The sequence below is a fragment of the Semicossyphus pulcher genome, unplaced genomic scaffold, assembly GCF_022749685.1.
Source record: "Semicossyphus pulcher isolate SPU_LCO1_2020_fin unplaced genomic scaffold, fSemPul1.0.p SCAF_8, whole genome shotgun sequence".
NCBI lineage: Eukaryota > Metazoa > Chordata > Actinopteri > Labriformes > Labridae > Semicossyphus > Semicossyphus pulcher.
Window position 1 is genome coordinate 26805569 of NW_027211759.1, and position 21583 is coordinate 26827151.

Consider the following 21583-nt stretch of genomic DNA (forward strand, 5'->3'; position numbering starts at 1 on the left):
TCTTGTTCTTTTTGGAGCCAGAAGTGACCATATTTGGTCAAGAGGAGGGAGCTGGAGAGGAGCGAGGGGTTATCAGCTACTGATAGCATTAGCCTGGTTAGCAAGATCCATAACTCTCTGTAACTTTGATATGAATATGGATGCTAACTTTGGCTAGCTAGAAACAGGCTTCAAACTAATTCTTTAATTCTTAAAAATCTGCTTTTACCAAAGCATCTGCAATCACAGGTAGCCCCGCCCCAAAACCCTCCCCTGAGTCTTTGAAAAACAATCGACCAATCAGAGCTTCTTTAGCTGAACATCAGATAGAAACCTCCCCCTGCTCTCCAGCCCCTTCAAAATAGTGTCTACTTTTTCTCTTGCTATCACAGTTTAACGCCTCGTGGTCACTTAAAAACATTACACAGAGTTACTTAAAGTTATTTAAAATGACCTGATGGAAGGATTGGCTGGAGGTTGGAGCGGAGCAGTTATCTAGTCGCTTCCACAAACTGCTCACACAGGTACAGAAGTGCAAAGTGTCAAACATCCTGTGCAGAGATTAAAACTCTGATCACTACTCAGATACGATCGATCAGACTGGTCAGACTGAGAGCGCTGCTTTAAGCATGTTAGCTTCATGTTCAGACAGAAACCATTGATGTGCAACATGCAGGAGAGAAATGAAGTTTGATGTCAACAACTGATTACCACACACACGCACACACACACACACACAGACGCACACTTTAACGCATATTATTGTCAAATATAAATGTAAATATGAGATTAAGAAACGTGATTATCTGGGAGAAGTTTTTATGTAGAAGAACATTTTATAAAACGTGTAAAATATGGAGAGTATTTTTCTTATTCTTATACTTTAAATGTAAAAGAGAGGAGCAGAGTGAGTGACAGGCGGCTGAGCGCGCTCACACCGCTCAGTGCTTCATTAGACATGAAGTCTCTTCAGAGGAAGCTGATAGTTCTGCTTTAGTCTGTGATGGATGCATGTTTAAATGTTTCTGGTTTAATGAGGAACCATCCTGAGGTTCTGGGTGTGTGCTTCCCATGGCTGAAATGTGCACAGATCATTAATCCTTGCTGTGATATGATTGGTACCTGTGATCGCACCAACAAGCAGGGTTTGAAATACTGGAGACAAACACTGATGGACATGTGAGGTCATTTTAGAGCAAATAAAGAGCATGTGGCACACAGTGGACCGGAGCGCCCAGCCTCACTCTGTGCAAACACTCTCTACCTGTCTCTGTCTGTGTTGAAATCAAAAGTAAGTGGCTCCTTCATTCAGCCTGTAAGATTCAGCTGACACTGCAGTTACATGGGCTAACACGTGTATTAAATATATGTGACGTGGGGCTGTCCCAAGCAAGCTCTGTCCAAGGAATGTGGTTTGGTTTAAAGCTGGTATTCACAGAGTGTACGGCCTCTTCCAGACAGATATGGAGCTTTTGAAGGTTTGACCTTTGACCTCAGATCCCCCTGCTGTCAGTCTTTACGAACAGAGATGAAACTAATACTTAACTTCTCATCTGACTCTGAATAAAGACGCAGATGACCTTTGTCGTATTTTGACCTCCTGTCCCTGGATCGGTTTGATGATGAGGTCAGCAGGTGATAGACTTCGGTCCTGACGCCTGGCGGTGGAGAAACAGCCGCTCCGTGCTGGTGACAGTCATGCTGCCAAACCTCTCGTTGTTGAACTCCGTGTGTAGCCTGATGACATCACGACAGCCGGTCAGAAAACAAAGGAAGTGCCTTTCAGAATAAGGGTTGTTGTGTTTCTTTGGATGTCCTGTGCGATGTAGCTGCAGCAGCTCGGGGCAGCAGGTGGAGTCAGGTGATGGAGGCTGCTGTCTGCAGAGTCTGTAACTAAACTGTGAATGTCCTCTGGAGATTAAATAAGATGATCATAAATAAAGTATTACTGAAAGGCAAAACAATCATCTGTTTTATTTCATGAGCGTACGCTTCCTTTTTATTCGCTCACTCTTGTTTCTTGTTGTTTCCTTGGTAACCCCCCTTTCTTTCATTCTTTATTGTTTCACCTGGTTCACACCCTGAATCTAAGACAATGTCTCTTTGAGCTCTCTTTTAAATAAATAACAGAGTGTTGATTTATAGCACAGAGCGCTATGTAATGTGGGGATGTCAGATGTTGTACTTCACAGGCAGTGTGAGCGGGAAGGATGGAAAACCGGCCGGCCGTACAACAAAACAGTCTCTGCTCACGGCCTCAGAGACAAACACAGACCAACCAGTCTGCTGTTCCCCCTCACCTTTTATACCCGGGTACCTGCTTCCTTGAACCAATCAGGTTGGAGCTCTGTAATCAGGGCCAAGTTGCTTCAGGTGGAATCAATAACCCCTCACCTGTTGTTCAGTGAGACTAAACATTATAACAGGCCTCACCAAAACACACATATTATGAAAGAAGTAAATAAAGTTAATATTCACTTGTCCCCTTATAAACATATAAAATATAATATAATATAAAAGTTTAGTTCATAAAGAAAATCCATCTTTACATGAACACGTCACAAACATTGATCCATGAGCGAGAGGAATGTGCACCGTCCTCTCCGCTTTAACATCAACATTCATTCCAGGTCGTGTATTGACAGAGCGGCAGAGCAGACTGAGGTCTCCATGACATCAGACGTGCAGACGAGGGGACGCAGCCAGGAGAGATGTTCGCGTGTTACTGCCTCCGTGTTGTAAGCAGCTGCTCACACGCTCTCTGCGAGACCTTCAGGAACTGTTGCAGACCTTCATCGAGGTGAACGAAGGGTTAAGTTCACACATCGCCTTCCTGCTGTAGGAGAGGTCTAAAGTGGTTCCAGCAGTGTGATGAAACCTTCAGGCTCGCTCTGACTGGAAATGTGATCAGTCTAAACAGAGCAGATATCCATTACAGGATTAGCTAAACCAAGCACTGCTGCTGTTTGTCTAAGTCAGGCTAATAGAGGCTGTTTGTATGGCCGGAGGAAATGTGGCTCCGAGTGGTGGAGGTTGTGAAGAGGACACAGAGAGAGAAACAGAGCGGTCATAGTGCTCAGGTGGAAGTTTTCTGTCTCTGATCTGAGCGAAAACAAACCGAGCTAGCTGCTGAAAGCCTTTATTCATACAGACACCGTCAGAACCTACTGTAGGCTACATACAACCGCAAAGCTAGGCCTGCAGAGCTAGGGTCAGGTCCTGAGCTGAGCCAAACAGGGTGCAGTTATTCACCTACAGAGCTCTTAATGGTCAGGCACCATCATATCTTGAAGAGTAACTCGGCCACTGCTGCGTAGAAACAAAGAGGAAAGGATCAATCTGCTGCTTTGATAAACAAGCTTAATCAAAATTTCTTACAGTGTCAGTGGACACGTCAGCCAAGCCTCAGAAAAGTAGCTTACTGACCCTTAGTCCCGCCGAGGGAGGCTGTGGCTCTGCTGGAATGTGCTCGAATTAATCTCAAGAAATATTCTCATCTCTCCTTAAGTTCTTTGTTTCATGATTTAGTACACAGTACACATATTTGCTTGTTATATTTCCCTCGACGTAATCACTCTGCTCAGCCTGCAGACACTCGCTGTAAAAAGACTGAATGGGAGCAGGTGATGATAAATGATACTCTTCCTACCTGCAGACAGTTTTCATGTCCACCACAGTGCTCTCTGTCACTCGGGTAAAAAAAAACCTTCAGAGTAAGAAACAGTGATATTCTCTCTATACATGGAAAAACAACCATCAGGCCTCTACAAGATACTGCTGCCCTCTGGTGGTCAAAGGACAAACTGCAGCTAGAGAGAGCCAACAGAGCGAGGCGTAAAGAGCATCTTCAGTCATTTATTTAGTCTGTTTCTGTTGCTTTATATACAGCAAGCAGAACTCTGTACAAAACCAGACACTTACATATATATCTATATGTTATCATGCATGAAACATACAAAGAGGCAAACAACAGTTCACAGAGGAAAGTGTAAAACTGAGCAATATCTCAGGTCATCGTATTCATGCACTGTAGCAGCAGGGTTTTCATGATGCCTTGCTGACTGTCTAGTCGGGTTGTAGCACCAGTTTGGTCTCTGCCCATCACACACACACTGGACCGTGGCTGCTGGAGGTGAACTGAAGTGTGTTATTGTGGACACGTCGCAGTGAAATGTTACTTTGGAGCATCTGCAGTGAGACTGTGTCTCATCTCTGCTGGAGGAACTGGACCAGGACTTTCTCTGAGCTCACGATGTGACGAGGTCTACTGAAGTCCTGCGACTGCAACCTCTGGATGCCTGCACACACGCACACGCACGCACGCACACAAATTGGACATTGTGCACATCAGTATAATCTTTATGGATTAACAATATGAAGAAGATAACTCGTGTGCATGGGGGTGAACATGAAACACAACACTGAAGTTACCTGGTTGAATGTTTAACAATGGTTACTGTGCATTCAGAGCAGAGCACAGCACATATAAACCATGTTTCTGACAGTGAATGAGGAGTTACACACTGTATTACAGCACGTTATTAGCTGCCTAATGGCTCCACAGAAGATGTTTTAATAAACTTGTATGCACTTAGAATCCCCTGTAATACATATTGATGTTTGATAATGACTCCTGTTGGATCAGGATGTGCTCTGTACACATCAGTGGCAGTGCATTCATGCATTTCAAAACAAAAGCGAGAGTGCCCTCTCTCTCTCGCTCTCTCCAGCAGTCCGTCAGTGTACAGTGCGTATAAATGTTATTTATTTCATAGTCATTGCCTGTTTTAAAACTCACTATGACTCACCATGAGAAAAAGTCTAATGCAACTGCATTTCGGCAAAACATGAAATAAAATATAAAGTGAATCCCCCTGTTATGGTCAAATGTTGATAATTCTGTCAGTCGGCAGAGAGACAGCAGCTTAAGTGAAGAGCTGTCTCTCTTTCATTTGATTTCTGCATGGACAACATTATACTACCAGTAGTACCAGACATTATATTATTTGTTTTCATTTACAAATAAAGACACTTCCATCACAAACTGGGGCATAAAATAAACCAAAAATACAGGAATTAAAGGTTTTGACACTCAAAATTTCCTGGGGGAGACCCCCCAGACCCCCCAACATACAAACACACACTTTATTTCATTACCAATATTGAAGTATTCATAATTATCATTGTTAAATAATGAGAGCTCTGTGTTAAAGTTATCAGTGTTGTTGTAAAAATTATTTAGCCTAATTGTATTTTCTTTATTTGATTAGACAGACGTTAAAAATGTATAAATGTATGGTACTGAATCATAACGCAGGTCAGACATTATGATGTTCCGGACCTTGAGAAAAAAAAATCTCTACCTGGACCTCTTTCAAGTTTAACTGAGTACCCCTGGTTTACAGGATACTAACTCTATAAATGTGAAATGACAGAGATGAGATGAAGTCATACTGTACCTTTGAGCGCTGCGTACCAGCCCTGCAGACCCCTCAGATCCTGCAGCTTCAGAACACTGTTGTCATCATCTGACACAAACCGCCGGCCGTCTGAACACAAGAACCACACAAAGGATTTAACTCACACATATAAATCTATATCCATCCATCCATACTAATGACTTATTAGCATCTGACCAACAGTTTATAAGATTAATGTGTTTGGAAGCATCAGTTTTTCTCATGTTCACCATACCTGAAGCTAATAATCACATGTTGGAAAGAAAGAAACTCTTGGGGAAAGTTTTTTCCAGCGCGCTTGAAAGGAGGCTCTAGCCGATCGTCAAACCTCAGATACAGGAGGAACAATGCAGTTTCTGTCCTGGCCATGGAACTGTGGAACAACTCTTCATGAGAGCACGCTCATCCAGTCCGCATACGTTTGGCAGACTTGGCTCACGATTGTGTACCATGGGGAGCCCTGTGGTTTCCTGCAGCTTGTCCTCAGTCTTTGAGATAGGGTAAAGAACTCGGATATCTGGAGGAAGCTTGGGGCAGATACTCTTCTACCGCGATACTTCTTTGCATCAAAAGGAGCCGGTCGAGGTGGTTCAGGCATCTGATTAGGATGCCTCCTGGGCAACTGGAAGGACACCCAAGGGTAGACCCAGAGCTCGCCGGAGGGATTATATATCCCACCTGGCCTAGGAATGCCTCAGCATCCTCCAGGGGGAGCAGGAAAACTTTGCTTGAGAGAGACACGTCTCGGCTAACTCGTTTAGTCTGCTACCACTGCGACCCTACCATGGGTAAGGAAGATAATGGCTGGATAGTTGTTATTGCTAAAAGCACTGATATTTATTTTATTATAAAACGTTAATATCTGTTGGTGTGTTGGTAAAGATGGCTGTTCACTAAATCGTCTGGTTCTGCTCGAGCTTTCTGTCTGTGAAAGAGATCAGCCGAGTGATCAGAATCAGAATCAGAAGTGCTTGATCATGTAAATAATATAATTAAGAGTCTGCTGTAGACCAGCTATTAACTATCATGGAATAACTTGTGTTGCAATATTAGTCTGAATAATTAGGAAATGGATTGATCGAATCGAGACTCCAAAGTTTTTAATTTTACAAAATGTGTATTTATGAATTTAAGCGATCAAAGTCCTGGTGTTTGGACAAGTGGAACTCTAGTTTAAGCATTGACGAGTTTACATGAATCTTCATAAAGAGGAAAAACAAACAAACATTCACTGTATGTGTTTGATTGACATACAGAAGATTCCATGTGGATATCAGGTCACCTGAAGACACCTGAGTAACTAAAGTGAGAGCACAGGGTCAGCCGTGTGGTTTCACTCACGTTTGCCCTTCAGGTACATCATGGACTGAGGACCCCAGTGGACGTTCAGCTGAGGAGAGAGACGGCAAGAGTTTATTGATAAGGAGGCGGAGCTTCATGCAACAAGTAAAACATGTGGAACCTTGAGAGTCTTACCTTCTGTGCATGACAGGACTCTACCAACAAGGAGATGACTAAAGAACACGTCCACACAGCTGTGACTTTGATCTTCTGCAACAACAAGGAAAGAGTCAGGTTCTTCTCTGTTCTGACTCCACAGAGAGGAATTATCTCCCACTGAGTCACCGGCTCACTGAGTTACACACTGAATTATCTCCCTCTAAGTCACCGAGCTGTTCAGAACATACCTGAACAGCTCGTGCTGGAACTGACTCACGTCTCATTTCTTACAATCAATTCTGTTCCACTTCTTTCAGGTGTATATTTAGACTGACACACGTCCACCTTGGATGACTGCTCACTTTTGCTACTACACGATTTGAATGCATGTTTTGTGCCACACAAGTGCAAAGAAAAGAAAGACACAGTGTTTGTATGTAACAGTGTCAGACACCAAACTACTCTGAGGCTGACTGAATACATTTTATCAAAGAAAGGTGTCAAAGACATCATGTGACCTAACTAATGACCACACATACATATCATAACCAAATGAATCACACGTTCATAATATTTACTGATTGTACAATTACAACACTTTATAACTAAAAACTTTCCAACAGCAGCACAGACAACAAAGGTAGCATCAGGTGAATCAACACCTCTCTGAAAGCAAACTGATCAAACACACAGGAGTCACTGTCGCCTGCAGCCAACGACGCGGTGCTCGAATAATAACGATGTCTCAGCTGGAAACCTCGACTTACTGCTCAGCGTCAAATCGTGTCACAGGGATCACAGACGGGCTGTGTTGGAGTTCTTCTGCTTTGGTCGATATGATCATTGCTGTTGTAGTTTCTCTTATTATATTCATCACTGATGTCACTGCTTCTTCTAACTGTTGATCATTTTACTTCCTGACCTTAATTAAATGTCATTAATATATCAAATATGCACAGCAGCATTCAGTGTGAGAAAAGTGTTCACACGTTGTAATTACATAAATATTGATGGTCACAGCTTCTCTAAGTAGTTTCCTTTCTTGTCCTTTCATTCTGTTCTTAATACAATATTTTCTTTGACAGTTTGTAGAGAAACATTGAATCAGTAACAAATACAACAAAATAATATAAGTCAACAGCATATACTAGGCATATGAGCATTAATGACTTATGATTAAGTCAATACAATTATTTGAACTGCATTTTGGGGGTGATGAGAGGTAAGTTATAATAAATCTAAAAGTAAAAATAAGTAATTGAATTGATCAATTTTAAACATTAAATTAAACAAACGTCACCGAAAACATTTCAATTGTAAAAAGTTAAACATCATCAGGAGCATAACTTTACTAAACTATTAAAGGTTTTAATAAGCAGACGGACGACGGCACAGCTCAGAAAAAACTCATGAGTCAGACTCAAAGTAAAAACTTGTTTCACTCACCATATCTGCTGCGAGCAGCCGGGCCAGCTGAGCATGTGTGTGTGTGTGTGTGTGTGTGTGTTTAGGCTGATGCACGGGGCTTCTTATATCCCCCACAGCATCATCGGGTTCGATCTGCTCCCTGCGAGGCCTGGCAGGACTCCTGTTTACTAGAGGAGCAAAAACAGCACAAAAACACAGCTGACGTCACGACCGTGATCTGCAGAGAGGAACATCAATAGTATGGAGCTGCTGTGTGATCCTAGGTGTGTGTGTGAATGGTGAACTGTGTGTGTGTGTGTGTGTGTGTGTGTGTGTGTGTGTGTGTGTGTGTGAGAGATGTTGTCCCAGTTAGTTACAGTCTGGGGTATTTCATGTTGCTGCTGTTTTCATCTCAATTAAAGGTTTCCCAGTATCAGGAAGTGACCTGATTCATGCAGCTGGTACAGCTGAGCGTCTGTCCGCAGCCTTCATTATCCTCCTGCACATATATATATATAGAGAGAGAGATAGATAGATAGATAGATACAAAGACAACAGTATGAAGCAAAACAAAAACATGTGTACACAGGGCTGGATTACTCACCGATTAGTGGGCACTAGATAAACAGAGAGAAACAAAAGAAATAAAAGTACATTTTCACACAGGGAGCGCCTGCAGACAGGAGCCCAGGGTCGGTCAGATAGAAACAGGAAATGAGTACAGTGTGGGACTCGGGGGGGAGTTTGTATGTTTTTATTACCTTTATGTTTGTCTACTGTTTTTTTTAACTGGTTTTCATAGACAACATTTGGGTTTCTACCACATCCTCACAGCACTTTTCAATTTCCTTCATGTATTTTCTAATTTTGCGTCCTTAACACATAAACAGAAAAACGTTGTGATTGTTTTACTATAAAGTAACAACATCAGTGTGACAGCAACACATTTCAGCATGTAATAAATCATCATATAAGAACAGTGTATGTATACTGTATAGAGATCGCTGTGTGCACAGTAACGTTTAAGGGAAATGACCGTGAGCTAAAAGGCGAGCAGGTTTCTGTGTTGGTTGTGTGAGCGAGGTTTTGTTGGGTTTTGTTTTGCTGTCCGGTCTGTGACAACATAAGGGATGATGTGTTCACTAAAATGACCTTCATCCACACTGATTTCTGGATGACCGGTTTTATTTGCCCCGCTTGAGAGAGAAAGGTCTAAGCTGTAAAATAACCTGTAGTTATGCTAAATCCATGAAGGTTGAGCACTTTGTTTGCATGACACCAACATAAAAGATAATCAGACTACTGTTACAAGTTAAAAATACTAACTATAAATGACCTGAGGCGCTCTCACTCATGCCTCCCAAGAATAAACGTATGATAAAGATCACAATGTGTCTCTCTGAGTTATTAGACACTTTGAAGAGTTTCAGTTCAAAGCAGACGCCAGCAGCTGACCCTCGCTCCTCACTCTCACCTCTCAGTCCCTGACCCTCTTTCACTCCTTCACCTGTCATTTCAACAAAACAATAAACTCATCAACAAGCTGTCCATAAAGTGTACACACATACAGTTACTTAGTTATGAACCATTGATTCTCTTGTTCACAGATCCAACACCCTGTGGTCCAGTTTAATGAACACACTGGTTCCTACATGTTGCTCCCTCCTCCTGACTGTTCAACAGCTGATGGCACAAATATTACTTTTATCTGAAACCTGTTCAGCCTGTAAATCAATAAATATGGAGGCTATTGTTTAAGCTCGTCAATCCATAAATAAATAACTAAACCTTCTACAGAGGAATCAATAAATCAATCAATAAATAAGTTAAAGTTTGAACAGTTTTTACATTCTTGTGTACCCATCACTCACTTCTTTTGTACTCATACTTAAAGAACAGGGAGGAGCTCTGTTAGGGCCTCAAAACAACATCAACTCTGAATGTTCAAGAGTTTAGAATCAGAAGCAGAAAATAAAATAAAACTTAGCAGCGTAAAAAACAGCACATAAAAATAATAATAATAAATCTGTTGTCATGTGACCTTTCACACTGTGAAGACACAGGTGTTTCTCTTCAGTCCTAACCAGGTGAGGCTTGGAGGTACGGCCCACAGAAGTCTCCACAGTGTCTCTGTGTGTGTTTTACTTGAACATGGTCTTGACGATCTGTGTGAGACATTGTCCAAACTCCTCCAGGACCATCTGCTCGGCCTGGGAGGAGCTCTGAGCCTCCCGCTCCGCCGTCTCAGCCTGAGCCAGCAGACATCCACACACAGTCTCCACCACACCCAGGGTTATCACCGACTCAGGACACCTGACACACACACATACACACACACACACACACACACACACACACACACACACACACAGATACACATGAACATGGTGCGTAAGCTCATTTTGTAACGACTAACCTCATTCAGTGTAGGTCAGAGAAACTCAGCAGCTTCTAAAGCACTTCCTGTTTTCAGAGAGTTTTACTGCTTCAAAGTCAGACTCACTGAACTGTCTACGATCTGATACATCTCTGGTTTAACTTGATCACTTTAACCAGTGTGTCGTTGCTTGGGATGTTCCAAACTTATCAATCCTAAAAAACAGTATTGTGGCCAATATACATATTTAATACTGATTGTTATTGGTTACTTTGAGGTAAATTGAGTCCCAGCTGATCCTTTGTTTCACATTATTTGTCACCCTGTAGTTTTTTTTTGCTGCATTCATGTAGCGACAAAACGAGTGCAGCAGCCACCTCCCTAAAGCTGGAGATACACCTGCTGCTTGGTCTTACGTTTGCGTACACAACCGTCTGTGTCATGAACCTAATTGTTCACATACTTGTCTCTGCACTACGCGTGTTACTGGAGGACACCTCTAGAGGAGCTCAGGCCGTGTGAAACTACCGTATGTGCGCGATATAAACAACAGACATGGAGACACTGGAGGAGGTTACTGTGATGTTCACTCTGAGCTCACAGCAGAAACAGCTTCTGTGTGGTGGACAGAACACACCGTCTGCAGCGTCCCCGCTCCGTCTCTCCAACATGCTCCTCTGTGCACAGTTTTGCAGGTTTCCACAAAGACTTGTAAAATACTCTGTCTGCAGCTGTTTGACAGCCATGTTTGTCTCTGTGCAGTGGCAATGACACATCGTACAGATGTGGATAACTGTGGACTCTATCAGCTCTTCTTCAAAACGTTCTGCCTGCTGCTGTGTTGAACCCGTCACATTTATTCACATTCACATTCATTTTTGGGGATGTGCAGAGCTGACGCGCCAAACAGACGCAGGGAATGCGCAGCAGCCATCATGCATACGTGCAGTTAAAAGCAAGTATATCTCCGGCTTAACACGGTCTCTCTTCCAGTCCGCTGACCTCCGTCTGTGTAAGAGTCAGAGCAGAGCCCGGCCCACAGAGACACACATCGCACCATTACCGACAGAAGAACACTGAAGGACACGGTACATTTATGCTATTTATCTTATTTATTTGCAATCTTTTCCTTTCCTCTCAGGTAAGGCTGGCTCTCTGGTTTTGCTGTCATCTATGGAGAGACAGACAGCAGGGAAACGCAAGCGACAACCGCACTCACCAAACAACGGAAAAAAGCCCGGTGAGCTAAAAGCCAATAAGAGTAAATTATCAATATGTGAAAAATCATGAAAAAGAAACTCTTTCTATGAATGTGATGTACTTGAAATGCTGTGCAGCTGAATCATTGATGAAAATACACGTACAAGAATCAACAGATACTCATCAAATGACTGGGATCAGGAGAAAAACACTTCAGCCAGGTAATATGAGGTACGGCTGGATGCACTCTACACAGAGCTGGCTCCTGATGGAGCTCTGGAGCTCATCTAAGGTTTGATAGGACATTAGATGAAAACTTATAGAAAATATAACAAATCACGGGTACATGCCACCAGAGAACATCGTAGGCATGGCAGTGAGTTTCTCTGCTGTAATAATATGTCAGTGTAGCAGCTGTAGCGCTGTGTTACACGATGCACAGTGTCTAACTGACTCACTTGTCCTTGTCACCGACCGTCTTCTCTTGGAGTCCTGAGCTGTCGTCAAAGTTTCTGCAGCCGTCACACTTACAGCTGGAGGTGCACCTGATGTTGGCCTGAACAAAGACACAGCAGTATAACTCGCTGTGGGAAACTTTAACTGTCCTGTATGTACAAACTACTGGTTTCGCACTAGAAGCAGCCTTATTGGTAATTACAGAAGAGAAGTGAAGGGTCCACAGAGTAACTCCACGCTGGCTTCAGTACGCCACCCTCTGCCTACACCGTGGTTTGTGTATGATTTCTATAACGTGTGTGTGTGTGTGTGTGTGTGTGTGTGTGCGTCAGAACCTCATAGCACTCGCAGTAGTTCTTCAGGCAGCCGGAGCGTTTACAGCTGCAGCCTTTGCTGTGCCAACCTTTGACCTCTCCTGACCTCCCTCCAACAATCTTCATCCTGAAGGCGTCAGGGTTTCGACCTGACCGTAACTACAGAATGACAACAGCGAAATGATCTATTTAAACTGTTAAAATGTAAGAAAGAGAGAAGAAGGAGAGTGTTGGGAACAAACATGTCCTTTAATTCTGGATACAACGTGGTCAAGGAGCTCCTTAGCCTCATCAGAGATCAATTAAAGGACCATTATTGTTGCTCAGAAAGCTGACCTGTCAGTCACATATAACACTAGATGCCAACACTATCCTGTCTGCTGTCTCTGTGCACATCAGGAATAATGACAGGCCTTCTTTACAGCGTGACTGTGGGAAGAGCTCTGGTCTCTCTCACACGTACAGCTCTTTGTAACTTTGTCTTTAGTCCTCTTAATCCTCTACGAGGGAGATGTAAATCATTACACGGTCCTCACAAGACACAAAAACACAAGAGTGTGTTTGGGACTCAGTGACACTGAACATGTCTCTCAGTGACAGCTCTGAGGGATCAGATGGGCTAACAGAGTGACACCCGTCACCCCGACCGAAGCACCAATTAGACCTGATCGATGCTGTCAGCCCTCCTCTCCATGACTCACTGTCTGCTGCAGCTCAAACACCACAAACAGTCGATTCAGCTGTGACCGACTGATCAGCAGTCAGCTCACACAGCAGTCACACATCCTGCATGTAACACAGCTACATGAAGACTGATGTATACTGTAGGTTACCTCCAGCACCCCGATGCACACTGCAAGAAACCTAAGAGGGCTCCAAGGTGCAAACTGGTCACACCGGCTGCTCCATGAAAGTCGACGTAACATGCGCTGTTGGTTAACTGAAGAGAGATCACAGTTCTGTGTGTTTCTCATGCTCTGTAGCTCAATCAATAAGGTCACGATCTGTCCGTATTTCTGCGCAGTTACTATAAAGTATAAACTCCGTCTCCACATGCTGTGAATGACGAGCATCAGGTCACCATAGTGTCTAATAACACAGAGCGTTTAATCACGCGGCTCTTTCTGTCTGTTAACAGAGACTCCAGTCTGCTGTGTACCTCATACACAGAGCTGTAGAGGAGCATCAGGCTTCATGATCAAACTAAGTTATACATCACTTCAGTCACCCGCTCCCTCCCTCCCTCCCTCTCAGCGCCGAGAGTCTGCAGTAGAGCCCGACCAATATTGGATTTTTGGGGCTGATGCTGTTAATAATAGTAATAAAAGGCTTCATGATTTTCCATATTAAATATTCCCTCTTAATCAACATCATAATCCAGGAGAAGTGTGAGCTGGTGTCTGTATCTGCAGAGGATCTGCCCTCCGTCTGTGTTTCTATTCTTATTATTCTGCTCTGTTTGGGGCATTTGGGACGATCTATGGACTGTCTATCGCGGGGCAGCGGTCTGGAGCTCAGCCAACAGTCCGCAGGTCCGGACTCAATCAACACGGAGCATCACGGTGACATGGCTGTCTCTCTGCTCCGCTCTCTGTCTGTCTGTAGCACCGTAACAACGTAACTTTAACATCTTTATGAGACGTGAAAGGAACTTCACAAAACGTCTTTATTTGCCGTTCTGTGAATGAGAACAGTCAGTGCGTGTGTGTCTCACTGCTGGAAGGAGCTGCAGGTGTGCTGAGGGTGGAGTGGACAGACGCACGGGCTCTAGTCTGCATCCCAGTTTGTATTGTGTGATGTTTTTAAAGTCTAATGAAGGTGAATGAGGCTCCTTGTATGTTCATTTACCGGGCCTAAGGCTGTAATATATCTAATCACAGTAGCATGTACAGAGAGGTAAAGAGGAAGGAACAGTGAACTGACTGGTGAGTTAGAGCTTTGCTTTCCTCTGACAGTCTCCGAGCTTTCCCGGCTCAGAATGAGGGTTTATCTTTTCTGTCTTTAACAGAAGCCACAGGAGGTCCTCTCTACATGTGCGCCAGCTTTGAATGGAGTCAGTCAGTCAGAAGGATGCACCAGCAGCATGTGGCATGTTGGCTCTCTGTAAATAATTTAACAAAGAGTAAAGCCTAAACCTGCTCTATTTATAAAGAGTCATAAGATTCATTGGTTGTGATTTGGTCTTTATAAATAAACCTTTGTAAATGGCAGTATAGTCCTTTGGTGTGATTAAGGAGGAAACATAGCCGAGCTAAACTCACAAACAATAAACCTGGGTGAGTTAACAGTCCGGTCTTGATGGTAGACTTGCCTTTTTTAAAGTTGGACAGCCTCGTATTAACATGTGTAAAAAACAAAACTCAAAGGGAGGCTGAGTCAGTGACGGTCCATCGTATCAATGTTTTTCTGCTTGCAGTTTTGTCTCTTTCTTGTCACTGGCGCATTTTGTGGGAAACACGGACTCTGAGCACTTGACATACAAACACATCAACTTGTTCAGCAGAAGCATTACACACCTCAATAGCCTTCTGACGTATCAGCAAATGCTCTGCATTGTTGAAGCAGTTGGAGCATTCACAGTTGTTGCACATCAGTCCGTTGGCAAAACACTCACAGTAGCTGCAAAAGACAAACACACAAACACTGTGTATGTAGGCATAAAGGCAAAACAATGTGCATTACTTCAGTTTCTGAATGATCAGTGATTTGAAGTAGATATGTTAGAGACACGTAAATGATTTAGACTGACAGCTGCTAAATAGGATCTTAAATAAGGCGATTTTATTGCATGTTATGGATTGGAGTATATCCTGATGTTTTCAGGTGAACATAAAGAGCACAGTGGGATCACTTATTTTAATTTCTCTGTATGTCTGACTGGTCTGAACCAGAGGAGCTGGGTGATAAAACTATTTCATCAAATCAATTTGAAGAAGATGGAGTCTGCGTGTTCTCCCCGTGCATGTGTGGGTTCCCTGTCCAGGTGTAACCCCGCCTCTCACCCAACGACAGCTGGGCTAGGCTCCAGCCCCCCGTGACCCGGGTACAGATGATGGATGGTTGAGGAAAATGTTTAAAATTGAAAATTAATTTCACCTTAAACTTACAGTTCAGAGCTGCTACAACTTTCCTGAGCTCTTTTTGTTTACTGAAGCTTGAGACATAGGTAACATGTCATCAAGGCAGCACGTGCTGGTGCTTATAAAAGTGATGAGTTTTCTCAAAGTATCTGCTGAAAAGTTTGTCTCAAATCTGTGGCTACTACAGGAAGCGTCTCGGCTTTATAATTCAAGCATATCAAACAGAGACAGAGAGCGGGGTGAGGGAGGTATTCCTCAGAGAGCAACGCTGGCAGTTTATAGTGAAATGGTCAACTGTTGTCTTCTACTGTGTTCGACACAAACAAAGTCCACACGGGGCAAAGAATAACTGTGACTCTTAGAATCATGTTGACATAGTCCAGCTTTAAATAAGATTATAACGTGAAAGTCCACTCACAGTTTGAGGCACTGGGAGCGGGTGCAGTGGCAGGGTTTCCTGTTTCCAACAGACCTACAGCAGAAAAAGGAAAAGATATACTGAGCTGCTTCCTTACATGAAACTTCATGTAAACAAGAGAACTCAGCAACGGACATGATGACTCTACCAAACTTTGTATCTTTGGGAAAACCACCATGACGCCTGCAGGTGTGATGTATTACATGAAGGACCCATCGACACTCGGGTTATTAATGAATGAAGCCGCACACTGCCCTTTCTTTTACACGTCTGAGGTTACACTTAGTTTTCTGAGAGTTTAAGGAAGTAAATAATTGTTGGTGAATTTCTATCAGCCGAGACAGAAACAACAACCAACACTAAACTTTCCACATGTCAAGTGTCATCTGGAAACAGTTCATGCTGTGTGTTGGATGGAAAATACCGACCGAGGCTGCAGTCTGACACATTTATTATTTTTAACATTATATCTCCTCATTATGGGAACCTATTGTAACTGTCATGTATCTCAGCTGATAACAAGCCTGGCAGTGCTGAAGACTCTTCACATACACATTGTGTTACTATGACTGTGACAGCTTGTCTTCATTTCTTCACTCACCGAGCTGGAGGGGCCTGAGGCTGCATGCTGGGGGCCGGACCTCTGGACTCATGCAGGGAACGGGCTGTCTGGTGGTACTGGGGAAGCTTCATATTAATAAATAATGTCAGAACAATCTATTCAGGTCGAGGGCAGGTTGTGTCCAAGTATGGCAGAAATGTCATTTTCTTACCTGGGCTGGAGTCGTCAACATGCTCACATCTGAAAAACACAAAGGAAGAGGGGATCATAGATATCATACATATTATATTATATTATGTATCTATGACAAGGATAACTACAGAGTTCTCTTAAGTTCATCTATCAGTGTATAATAGGTATTATACACTTCTCTGGACTCGGGTTAACTCAGGTTCTGTTGAATTTGTTCTCATGTCCACTTCCTGTTGGGTCCAGAGACAGGTGCTTATCAGGTTTTATTGCCTCCTTATCCAAACCCTCTGACAGTGACTGTTTCTGTGTGTAGTGTTATATATGTATATACTGAGCTGCACTGAGTTCTAATAGTTGTTGTTTTGTTATGTAGTTGTTTGTATTGTGTGGTTTAACAGACAGATGAACTGAATCACCTCCTGAACTGATCCATTCATTCACCAGCTCAGCTCTCAGTCACATACATAGTGAGTGATTCATGGACTCATAGACAGCTCTGTTCACTGAGAGGGAACACTTCATGATTCAGTGATTCATTCACTAATAGGACCCTGTGAACGTTATGCAGACGGATTCAGTCCATGGGTTGCAGAACTCTTTCCCTCCTTCCTCCTGAAGAGAAACTATTTGAAGCTTTTACTAAATGCTGCTTGATGAAGTCGCCCACAGCAGCCCTGTCACCTACAAGTTACACATTTATACAAGTCATTTTTACAACAGCAAATATGGTATTTAATGCCAACCAAATTAAATATTATTATTTAATAATGAGGAAATGTTCCAGTTTCAGCTCAGTGTGTGGGAGTCTTTATAATTAAGCGGTCCTAATGATTCAGTGTACTGAAAAGAACATCAACAACATCAACAAAATACTGAAATGTAGTTTTTCAACACGAGGCAAAAACACAAAAGGATTCATGTGTTCTGTTTGAATGATGTGTTATATCTAACATGTGTTATATTTAGCACAGTGGAACACTGTAGCTTTGTGAGCTTATATGTTTCATGTTAGCAGCTGTACACTATAAAACTTTGTGTACAAAGCAGCTTTGCATTGATGCGGTGTATTATATAGAGATCAGTGTGGAGTTTTCTTTATAATAGGCTCAGTTGGTTTAGTGATCAGCTGAGAGAGATTCAGATCAACACAGAGCTGTACAACAGCGCCACCTTTCTGTGTCTAATATGTGAGCCATGTTCCTGTTAGGACCAGAACGTCTGGGGCAGAGTCATTTATTAAGTCACTGAATTTCATTTCTCATTTGGATTTAAACTAAAAAGACATATTGCAGTTTTCAGGCTTAATCTCTATCTGTCTGAGTTATGTATATAATACATACTACAGACTATCTGTATGCCTCTGTGACACAGCTATATAACTGTATTTATAAATCATTATTATCTTAGGGGATGTGATCTCCTTCCTTTTGGGGGTTTCCAGACACAACCACCTGGGACTGGATGGGATTAAATATCTCTGGACAGGGGGACCTCCAGGCCAGAAGGGGGAGCAGTGAGATCAGAGACAAGTTGTTTATGAAGCAGTAATGAGTCAGGTGTGTGATGTGGATTACCGTTAAGGTGAAATTCATACCTGACGCCTTCATTCTGTTGCTGTCTGCTCACTGGTGTGTTCTATCCCCAGCACAGCACTAAACCAAACCTAACATGTGACCTACTGTATGTATTCGGCTCCTCGGCTCTGTCCTGAGTGAAGCCGCCATCTCGGTGTATTGGTACAGGTTTCAGGGTGTGGAACACAGGTCCAGACTCATGGGGGTTAACCATCACTTCCTGTCCACCTCCACCTACATTATACAGCTCCTGCACACAGGGGGGAGACTTTATGCATCTATTCAAATTGGATAAGTCAATTAATTCATTCAGACTGGCAACTATTGTGATTATATATTAATGACAACTTTCAAGCAGATACACGTAACATTTCCTCTTTCCAACTAATAAGGTGAGACTTTCATTTTTCTTCATCTTTAAAAAAAAAGTGACTTTGTTGGGTGTGACTGTTTGACAAATAGAGACATTGTAGAAGGTCACCTTGGACTTTTAGAAATTCTAACAGACGATTTGTACATGTTCCTGTTTTTGGTAAACTAAACTATTAGCTGAGAAAACAATCTTCAGACAGAAAATGAAGAGCTGTAAGCTGCAGCCTCACTTAATCAAAAAACATTTGTAGTTTACTACTTTGCCAAAATAACATTTAACAGGATGAAGGGTTCTAGTCAGCTAGTGAACTAACTAATGTTGGCTGCAGCTCGGCTCCCAGCGCCCAGCAGCCCCTCTGCAGAGCGTCTGGTACTTAATGTGAAATCTTCATCATCATCGTCGGGTTGTTTGCTTTGGAGAGGAGGAGACCTCTGAGGATAATTCGTCTCCTGGTAAACACCTAATGAACGCTGAGCACTGATTAAATCCTGACAAACATCAAGCTGTGCACTTACAAACACTCTAACTGCAGTCCTGTCGACCTTCACATGAAACTGTTTTATTCACGGTTTTTATCATCAGGCTGGTTACTTTTTTAGTGGAGGAGACCTCTGTGCATAATATAATAATAACAATGGATTGAAATTAATGAACGGCAGCAGAACTTACAGGCTGTGTGTAGTGGGATGTATATTCAGTCAGTTGCTCCTGAAACTGTTGATGGCCCACAGCCTGTGGTACAAAGAGACCGGCAACAGGTGAGAGGATGTCCCCCTAAAAACACACAGGACACACTCACACACATAGACAATATATTGGCAGTGTTTATTTTCTGTATTAATCCATGAAAATGCTTCTGAATACTCACTGGCATCACGCCGCAGAGAAAAGGTTCATAAGTAAACCAAGGAGCAGGAAGAGAGCTGACATGGCTGCTGTCTGATGAACCAGGAGCAGGTCTGAGGAAATCAGGGCCGCCTCAAATCACTTTAATATTCTAAATCATCAGAGGTCTGTTCATACTCAGAAGTAAACGAGAATGTGTAGAACATTTTCTTGACTTTAATCACAGCCTCTTACAAATGACTCTGATGGCACAAATAATCCCGGTGACATTTTGTGCATGCTTGAGATAAGTGAAACCAGTCCATCCTTGTCCATGTGTTATTCATAATTTCACCAGAAGATGGTGCAAAAGTAAAAATAGTTGCAGTTCAGAAGTTGCTAATGGCACAATACATGTAAGCATGTACTGGAAACATGTTTTCTTGTACCCGACATGCTGTCTCACATGTTCAGTCGAAGGGCCCCATCAGGTCACATTGGTTTACAACCTCTACACTCTTCAGTAAATGAGAACTTACCCACTGAGATGGTGACACTGGCTCGACTGGAAGTAGTCTGGACCAGCCACCTGACACTGGGAGTACTGACATGGACAGTGGAACCTTAAACACAACATTTAGAAATACTTATTCATGTGAAAGTGTGTGAAACAATATACATGTCTTCTTTGAGCATATTGTTCATCAAAATTATGAAGTCAGGTGTCCTTTGAGTTACTAATGACTGACAGCAACAAAACATAAAAAATGTAGTAAGGAAAATGTTTTTCTCATGTGCCTACATAAGAATAAAGTTGAATATCATGAATAAAGCCACAAGTTTGAGAATAAAGTTTAAATTATTCTCAACATTTAGACTTCATGCCCTGAATGAATAAATTATACTGAATGAATAATCATTATACCCTAGGCTGAGTGGGTCCACCATTACTCCCTGGATACTGTGCTGCTGAGGAGGGGGCCTTGCTCCAGGAATGCTGACACCTGAAGGGGGTCCTTCCCACACTGGAGTCCCTGCAGGGGCAGGGTGAACATGACTGACCCTCTCTTTTGAGGAGGGGTCATCAGTGTTAACATAATCCCCTTTCCCCCGTGTTGAGCTCAGATCTAGTCCAAGGCTGTTCATCCCGCTGCAATGGAAGAACCTGTTGTAATCATATATTAGTAAAATACGTTAATTATAATAAGTAATTTGAACTTGATCTACAAAGGTTATAATAGTGAACTTGTTACTGAAATAACCGTTTTCACTGCAGGTTTGAAGTCACACGATCTAAATTGACTACAATAGTCAATTTCCTTGTCCACATCCCTCTCATTTGTTAAATACTCATTATTAAACCCAAAATTAAACAGCTTAAAATTTATAATTAAATAGATATGTTGTTTTTTCTTCTAGTGGTCCCCAGTTTAGCCGCAAAGCTAGCTGTCTAGCTATCTGATTAGCATTTGGTTACTAGCTTAAACTAAGCTAGCCACACTAGCTTCCTAGTTTGACATTAGAGAGAAACATTAAAATTAATTAATTGTGTTAGGACAAAATTATTAGCCGGATTTCACAGCTTGTTGACAAGTAACAAAAATAATTCAAATTAACTAATTTTACCTTTTAATAAAAAGCGATAGATAGACGGTGCCAGTGGAGTTGTTTGTTCAGTTAGCCGTTAACCGTTGGGTTAATAATACTTAACGATAATCTGATGAGATTCTTTTTTCAGTTTTTTAGGCGTTTGAGAAACAGTATGGCTTTCAGTGTCAGTTACATATCCTGTCAGAGTCCCAAAACTAGAAGATTAATTTTAGACCAGCTTTAATCAGATATTTGTCTCTTGTCTGGAATTAACGTTGGATAAATATAACATAAACTCGTTACAAGCTACAAAAACACTGGTGCTTTCATGTCTGAA

General features: G+C 42.4%; 1 protein-coding gene across 1 annotated transcript; it reads right to left on the reverse strand.

Annotated features, from left to right (window-relative positions):
• Positions 1 to 10426: 10426 nt before the first annotated feature.
• tesmin (testis expressed metallothionein like protein) lies at positions 10427 to 16823 on the reverse strand. Its single transcript, XM_069687037.1, is given in 6 exon segments — positions 10427 to 10598; positions 12303 to 12418; positions 12654 to 12781; positions 15145 to 15251; positions 16131 to 16184; positions 16732 to 16823. Coding segments are annotated over 6 exon segments (669 nt in total).
• Positions 16824 to 21583: the final 4760 nt, after the last annotated feature.